Source organism: Lolium rigidum, chromosome 7 (assembly GCF_022539505.1).
Source record: "Lolium rigidum isolate FL_2022 chromosome 7, APGP_CSIRO_Lrig_0.1, whole genome shotgun sequence".
NCBI classification, from domain to species: Eukaryota; Viridiplantae; Streptophyta; class Magnoliopsida; order Poales; family Poaceae; genus Lolium; species Lolium rigidum.
In genome coordinates this window covers 21,476,631-21,485,089 of record NC_061514.1, presented here as the reverse complement: position 1 = coordinate 21,485,089, position 8,459 = coordinate 21,476,631, and the positions used below count along the sequence as shown (strand labels likewise).

The following is an 8,459-nucleotide window of genomic DNA, read 5'->3' as shown; positions in this document are numbered from 1 at the left end:
TACAACCTTCAGATTCACTAGATGGACCTGATGCTAACACATATAAGCTACCAGAGTTAGGGTTAGATGTTACTTATAACGCTCTGGCCATCGAACGGCAAAGACAACATCTCTCGGAGAAGTTGAGGAAGAGGAACTTGCCGCTGCATAGCTCCACCGGCCAGAGTAGACGGTGTTGCTTACTTGATCGTTGGTGAAGAAGCTTCATGAGCTCAATTTGGGAAATGATGGCGCTGGATTTGGCGGTGAAGCAGAGTGGTGTAAATAAGCTGTGTGAATCTTGGGAGGTGACCCAATTTTTCCTGCCAGTTTTTTCGTGGATGCAAGCGAGCTTCAATCATCCCTCCCACACACGAGCTCTCACGGTGTTTCCACACCGAGCATGAGAAAAATGCCAACTTGCTAGAAAAGGTCGATTAGGCGTTCCCCGCGCATATTCTATGGTAATTTAAGAAGTATAATTTTTTGGGATAACCAAATGCATGATTTTTGGCCTGCCGCCGAGCAATTGAAAACGTTCTAGAAGTACCGGTGAACAATCTCAGCTTCGGCAGAGTGCGGTTATCCGAGATAAGAAATTCCAAAGGAACTAGTCGTGTCAAATTCATGCGTTCCAATCAGATACGATGGCTCACAATGACACCACCACACAGCATGGTAGGAGCATGCTAAAATCCATTTTATCAAAATAAATAAATAGATGAAAATAGGATCCCCAGCAGTGCGTCACGTACGTGGGCGGTGTAGCCGTGTAGGTTTGGACTGTGCAGGGGTACTGCTGAGGCCACGCACGGTGCGTGCGTCCAATTTGCTGGGGGCTGCAGTTTCGTGCTGGGCATAGCAGGGAGGGGCACCCATACATACATGATTGTACCTTTCCCGGACGTACTGGGCGACGAGACCGAGAGGATAGTAGAGTTGACAGTGGACTGAGCCTGACCGGAGTAGAGTGAACCATGAGCGAATGATTGATGGCGCTGTTGGACGCGACGTGTCTCCCCGTCGGCCCGCCCCTCCTCGGATTCGCGCGCCATCCATCGACACCTCTCCAGTTTTTCTCCTGTTCCCTTCCTGCAGATGCAGCGCCGCTGCCTGCACGTACGGGCCGCTCTTGGATCCACGCGCGCGCCCACATTCTCCGGTGGCCATGATGCGATCACCCTAGGATTAGCTGCGGATGCTACGCGATTAAGGTCACTAACCCTTGTCGGTGAACCACACCGGCGTTCCGGCGGTGGTGACATCAGCACTTCGGCCGTTTTGTTTTTTTTGCGAATAGGACACCGGCATTAAAAGAATCACCGAACAGTACAAAGCAGCTCAAGAAAAATAAAAATTACAATGAGATCCTTGAGAAGCCCTTCATCTTCAACCTCCAGACCGTGTCGACGGTGCGCCGCCGCTGCCGCTCCTCTTCGAGCCAGCCTGACGTTGTTGGTTGCGAACGGGAAGTCGCCGAACGGGTCGAAAAGACCACATCCGTCCCGGAGACGAAGAAGTAGGATGAACTGCCGATGAAGCTCCTTGACGATCCGAAGATCCCCAAAGCCAGACGAAATCCTCGAAGACCACACCATACCCACAAGCTTCTCGACGTAGCCGTCGAGATGGGATTGAAGCCGGGGAAATATTATTGCATGAGGCGTCGTCAGCACCACCTGAGCACCGCCCCTACAAACAAAAACCCTAAAGACGGGGAACGAAGCTCCCAAAAGAACCCTCCCGCCGACGAGAGCCGCGATCTGCCCCACCTCCATGGCCCGAAGGCCATAGAAGCGGCTAGATCGGAGGCGGCCGCCGACGGGAGGCAGAGAACCCTAATCGCCTGAGGTGAAACCTCACGAGCGAAGGGGTACGTTCTGTCTACTGTTTTGTGTCTGGACCTTTCTTTGGCGAAAGAGTTTTGTGTCTCGACCTCGACTATTTCCTACAGTTACTCCAAACGGGCAGCTCATGCATGGTCGCTGCCACGCGTGCAGCTCAAACAGCTGCGATTTCTTTTTGACAAACTTGACCCTAGGTAAAGCTAATTCATCGTCCGCCCCTAGCCAACCCTAGGAAGCAACCCTAGGTAAAAATGCACCAGCGTGACGAGTGAGCTCGGCATATTTTAACCCCGCGTCTCTAAATCTCTGAGAGCAAGTACAATAAGGTATAGTCAGCTGACTATAAGAGATAAAATATTATAAGTTTGCTTAGTCGGAGGAGAGAGATTAGGAGAGAGAAGGGAAGTGAACTCTTATCTAATAGCCAGCTCTATCACGTGCTCCTAGGCACTATGTGAGACTAAAAGGTGGACCATATATTGTAAAAGTACTACACTTTTATAGCTTAGTACTAGTATTGTACATGCTAGCTATAAATTGACTATAGATAATGTGGAAATTGTTATAGCCGGCTACCGGCTATGATCTGAACGGTGGCAACAGCCGAGGAATATGCCTGTGGCAGGTAAATACTACTCCACACATCCACTTGAATACCTCGGTGTACCATCGGTCAGTACGAAAACAGAGGTTCAGGCTGAGACAGAGCTAAAAAGAAAATTAGGAAAAGCGCCATGCAGAGAGATCGCAGTGGAAAATCATGGGCATTCATTTTGCGACGACAAGCATGGCGCTCTGTACATTTCTGCGGGATCTTGTCACTCTGCCCACCCTTTATCGTTTAGCAAGTACTCCCCTCAAACGTGGCTTTCCATCCGTCCGTATCTGCGTAGACTGTTACTACCAGGCAGCGGCGCGTCAGAGGCGGGCGAGAACAGATGATGAGACGATACAACTGCCAGTCTCCGGCAGAGCTTTTGAATGCATTGCCATGTTCATTGTTTTATCCTTCCGGATCACTCTGTCGAAACAATATATACCTTGGTAAGAAACACCATTGCAGTGGACAGTAATTACCATTAGGATCCTTGGCCTTGTTGTCGTTGCCACGGAACCACCACGGAAGTCGCTCTAGTGGCTGCTTGCGCTGCGACTCCATGTGGTAGTACGTCGTTGCCCATGTATGGGAGCTTGCGTTGAGCAACGGATCGGAGACGAGCCTCCATGCCCGAATCGAATGGCCGCCACCATCGGCGGCGGCTGCACTAGCAACGTCGTCGTCGCCCGTGCCGATGACATCTCGTTGAGGAAGTGGCGGCGGTACTCCTAGATGAATTTGGTCACTTGGTTATAGATCGCGATGATCCTGCGCTGTCCCTTCACGCACAACGCCGCCCACGTCTCGTCGTCGTGCAGGCTGCACCGGGGCGGTCGCTTCAGGGTAGGCTAGGCGCGTCGGCGGCGACGGCGGATCAATCTCGCCGCTATATGTGCATACGCACCGGAGAGAGACTTCCATGAGCGCTTTAAGCCCACTTCCATGTGCGCCAATCCTATCCAGTATCCACCGACCGCACGGCCCTTGTGGTCATGGGCCTAGCCCATATTTCATGGTTTTTTTATTCGCCTAGTTTTTTCTTTTTTCCTGTTGGTTATTTGGGTTTCTTTTCCCGATTATTATGGTTTCTGATGTCTTTTTTTGTCCGGATTTTAAAATTAGTCCGAAATTCGAAAAGCTTCAAATTTTAAAATTGGTCAATCTTGGAAAATGTCTAAGATTCGAAATTTTTCAATTTTAATAAAAATTTATTTTTAAAATTGTTTAAATTTAAAAAGGTTTATATTTGAAAAATGTTAAAATTAAAATAAAAATTATTTCGAATCCCCCCATCATAAATCACAGAACAACACGAAAAACAAAAAATCAAATGAAAACAGAAAGGAAAGAGTAAAAATCGAAAGGAAAAATCTTCCCTCTGTATATAGGCATGACCCAAAGCATGCGGCGCGGTGATTGGAGCCGCATTGGGTGGCATATAGGATTGCCCTTCATGTGGGGTCATGATCCAGTAACACAAAATGTAAGCCTCGCGACGATATGCTCAAATTTATAGCTACATGGGCCCGGGAAATAGTTTGCCAAGCGCACTTGTTAATTTCTTGTTCTAAAATAGAAAGAATCTTCTTTCTTTGTTATTAATGTGATCTAAAAAGCTTGTTTCTTTCTTTGATCACCCTTGTTTCTTTCTATATTTATCAACTCTAATATCTCTAAAATTAGAATCTCTCGGTAGTGGAAAAGAACAAGATTATAATGATCATACTTAAGTAAAAACCAAGCGACCAGGTCCGTTCAACCCCGGCCTCTCGACACGGAATGCATAGCCCAAAGGTACCATGTTCCTTGTGCTCGTAGCATTTAATCCGAAGCACAACCCGAAGATTTACTTTAGCTATTCCACACAACACATGACTCTAGGTGCATCCATCTCCCTCTGCACATACTAATTTCCTCCTCCTCGCATCCTCCTCCAGCCACCGTTGATTTCCCTTTCCAGCCGTTTCGCTATGGCAGCCGCAGCACGCCTAGACAGCGCCGCAGCTCCCCTTTATCCGAGAAGACTGTTTTTTCCTCTTTTCCGCAAAAGTATTAAGTAGCCTCCTACTAACATTGGCAGTGATGCATCATCACATGTATGGACTAACTCCGCAAGAATCTGTGCGTCTTGAGCTGCCCAGTACACTAAAACTAAAGCCAATTCAAAACATTCCACTTTAGATGTTGTGTTGTGATCCAAATTCATTCTAAAGGGAGGCTAACTTCTGACGAGCGGAGCGAGACCCGTCGCCGTACGGATCGTTGCCACTGTCTATAAATACCTCTTGTAAGCCGCCGGCTAGGGTTTATCAAATTATAAGATATCCCACGGCATTTGTAAACACTCCCCGATATAGTGAAGTTTTGCTGTCTGGCGGCCGTGGTTTTTTTCTCTTCTGTGTTTGAAGGGGTTTTCCACGTTAAAATCTTGTGTCGCCTGCATGTGTTCGTTTGTTCTTCGTTATTTGCTTGTCGCGTTTGTAACATTAGAATATACTATTTGCAACTTTACAAATAGTCACAGTTCGCCATTTTTTTCGAAAGGGGGAAGCGAGCCCTAGCCTCTGCATCAAAATAGTCACAGTTTACAATAGTCACTGTTCACCATAGTATTAACTTTTAAGGTAAAAGATAAACACGTACGTAGGATTTTAGACATTTTACTAGGTACGATTGATTAAGACATGAAAATACAAACATTGAGAACTCCAGGTTTCATAAATAAGGTGGAATATGTATATATGAACAATTACATTTCGCTAAGTACGTATTCGCTCGTTTAATTGCGTAGAATTGCATCGTCATGTCCGGTCATCGTCCGAATAGCCGTCAGATCGAAAGTGAGGAGACAGACGGCGCCCTTTGCAAGGAGCTTGCTGATTTTCCAAGCACGCGCGCTTGCACACCCCATCTTCCTAGCTAGAGAACAAACTAGGTGGAATACAACGCTGATGTTCAACACGGCTTTCTCCCTGTCAACGGTTGAGATGACGCTTATACCATTCTTTCATTGCGTTAGTTTTCTTATCACTTGAATCACCATCCTCTCCCTCCATTATTGGATGATCCTTGGCTTTCTTTTGCTTTCTGGGATATTTTTCTTCGTCGCCTTTGGACACCCTTGAAGGCGATTTCTCTTTACGCCAAGGGGAACACCGTTTTGGAGGTGAATTATTGGTAGTAATAAAGGATGCATGGATCGCATTCCTTTCCTTGAGAAGCTCATCGATCTATAATAAAACAGTTATTAGTACTCAGAAAACTATGTTGAAACCTGATATGACTCGTCATCAGGACCGCACACATACCATTTGCATCTCCTGGGTGTACCCGCCTTTCATTTCAGCGAGCTTTGCAAAAACCTGCAAATCAAAGCGTGCCTTTGAGAAATGTCACCCTTGGACGTATGCAGATAATCAACTTGATAGAAAATAAAGCTGCGTAAACTTTGACCACATACTTCCTTATACTCAGCTCGTTTCGCGACTATCTTTGCCTCCACGTTTTGTAGCTTCTCCTTTTCAGCAGAGAAAGATTGATCACACACAATCTCTATACTATAGTTTGCCGGATAGAAGAAATTGTCACCTGAGTGAATAAAGAGCTTAGAAGTTTTATCTGAGTAATAAAACTTCTTTTTTATTTAAAAAACAGTTTGGGAGTAATACACTGCAACCATTTATTAAAAGTGCAGCAACAAATCAGTCCATATACCATAGACAGCGAAGTAGTGGGTTCCAGGTTTCAGCTCGTTAATATCACATGATTGGAAGCTATCCAACATTTTAAAGAATGCCGCGTGAGAATTCTTTGTTGCAGCTGCCTGAAAGAAATTGGAGCTTGTAAAGGTAATTAACCAACCAGAAAGAATTGACTTGGAGAAATGCAGAAAGTGAACGATAAGAACAAATAAAAACTAGTGACTCACCGAGTAATTATGCTCAAAACGATATATAGAAAAGCCAAGAAAGTACATCCCTGCCGAAGTTACTTTTCCGTTGTCGACGCTGTCCTCCTGCAGCATTCTGTATGTTAAGTGAAATATACTAAAGCCATACACACCCCAGAAATATTGACAGCAATGCTTTGCTTGCAGCGTATTTTTGAAGGAACATGCCATAAGAGTGTCTTTTCGTTTTGGACCATCGTCACATGACATTGCATTTGATCAGTAAATCTAAATCTCAATTTTTTGATACAAGTTTACAGTGCTTAGCATTAATAACATACAAAATCCCAATGTTTTCGTGAAGCTCCATATAATACATATCACAGATGATGCATTTGAAATTGTATAGGAAATATTTATTGAGATGAATAAGCAAATTCAGAAGTCATATTACTCGTGGTACTGTCAATATAGGCTTTTTATATATGTTACTTGTCAAGTTGTCATACAAACCTCCATATGCTAATAGTCGTCCCAGCTGCTTAGATTCTACATAAGATTTCGATCCAACAGATTTCTTCATTCTGCCTCGCTGGGAAATAAGCTTGATAAATTTACTAAATATATCCATACCTGCAGTGCAAGGTCCAGCCCTCCATTTTCTTCGAGAGTGAAATAAAGCAGCTGAAATTAAATGGAAGGAAACATATATTTTACAAAGGCCCGAGTAAAGAAAAAAAATTCAAAATTGTCATGCCAAAACGTTTTTACGTTATAGGGGACAAGGAGTAACCTTAAATTTGCTTCGATCGGTTGAGTGCACCTGACAAACTACACCAGTCTTAGCTTCCTGTTCTGTTATGTCCACGGAGAAAAAATGGGCTGATAGCTTCTCCACCTGGCGACATGCATGCAACAATGAAGTCCCCATTACTTACTGACATGGAAAAAGAAATTGCATAATGGAAGCCTAGTTACCGACCTTCCTGCGTTCAGAGTGCCCTAGCTGGAGCGGCACAACCTTAACCTGCCTATTCAACGCCTCCACCAAAATGGTTGCTGGAACAGTTGTCTTAATCGGTACACCAAGTTTACTACACATACCAGGCACACACACACACATATATATATACAATCAAAACAACAGCACAACATACGCTAGCAAATATTTGAACAAACATTGGCTCATTTACACATGTCGTTACCTCAACAAGGCGACACACATGGTGCTGGCTGGATTTAGATTCGATAGGTCCAGATCCGATTTCTGTCTATCAGAGTCAATAGCCTGAAATACACCGTAGTGGTTACCATACAATATATATTCTCATAACATAGTTTAAACACCGCAAATCAATAGGGGAACTTACCTCGAATCCTGATACGTCGTACTGCCGCCTTTTATTTGGATCTGACAGAATGCTGTAGGAGAATTTGACTTGCAGGAACATTTCTGACGCCACCGGGTCATCGCCATTCTTGTCTGGATGGTACCTGACGCAGTTTACAAATAAAAACCATCTGAATTCAGTGTTTCGTTTATAAATAAAACACACTCGGAGTGCAGTTCAGTACAAAAAAGTGTTTCTGTTTAGCACAAACACGAGTAAAGCGTTGGAACTTGGAAGGCCCTCTTGATCTGATCTAGAGTTGTGGGGCTTAATTACTTGAGCGCCATGCGTTGGAAGGCCTTCTTGATCTCATGGCTGGTGGCGGTGCGGCTGACCCCAAGCACCTCGTAGAGGTCCTTCCTCTGTGGCCGTCGCGCTGGATCGTCTTCGCGCTGGAACCTCGCGTCCGCCACCACCAGCTCAAGCGTGTGCGCCTGATTTGCCGGGTGGATGCTTCCTGCCTGATTCTTGTCATCGTTCCGGATTCTTGTCATGGTTGTTTGTGTGCTTCTAGCTTCTCAAACAAACGAGAGACGTTCCCTGGAAAACTAACAAGACACCTTCCTGTATTTATAAGACCAAGAGTTGAACGCACTGACAGTTAATTACGTGTTGGAAAGTTCTTCCACCTTCAACATTGTCATGACGCAAGTTATACCATGTCTTATTAATACGCAACGGCCCGGTCAGCACAAAACCTTTTCTTTTTCAACGCTCCAGTGGACCTAAATTAATGGTGTGTTATGTAGAGTACT

General features: G+C 45.0%; 1 protein-coding gene across 1 annotated transcript; it reads right to left on the bottom strand.

The window, feature by feature from the left end:
• Positions 1 to 5,399: 5,399 nt before the first annotated feature.
• On the bottom strand, positions 5,400 to 8,198 carry LOC124671009 (chaperone protein dnaJ 16-like). The gene is made up of 11 exons (XM_047207457.1): positions 7,981 to 8,198; positions 7,684 to 7,807; positions 7,519 to 7,601; positions 7,296 to 7,407; positions 7,107 to 7,211; positions 6,947 to 6,997; positions 6,353 to 6,439; positions 6,139 to 6,247; positions 5,885 to 6,012; positions 5,733 to 5,786; positions 5,400 to 5,654 (listed from the first exon to the last, which is right to left on the bottom strand). Exons 1-11 carry the CDS (start codon positions 8,196 to 8,198, stop codon positions 5,400 to 5,402), a joined length of 1,326 nt encoding a protein of 441 aa, XP_047063413.1.
• Between the last annotated feature and the right edge of the window lie 261 nt (positions 8,199 to 8,459).

Excerpts from the sequence above, each read along its gene's own strand:
- LOC124671009 (XM_047207457.1), bottom strand. The coding sequence starts at position 8,198 with ATGACAAGAATCCGGAACGATGACAAGAATCAGGCAGGAAGCATCCAC. Across the intron at positions 6,998-7,106 it reads CCGATCGAAGCAAATTTAAG|CTGCTTTATTTCACTCTCGA; the intron begins GTTACTCCTTGT and ends ATTTAATTTCAG. Across the intron at positions 6,440-6,946 it reads GGCTGGACCTTGCACTGCAG|GAGGACAGCGTCGACAACGG; the intron begins GTATGGATATAT and ends AGAATGCTGCAG.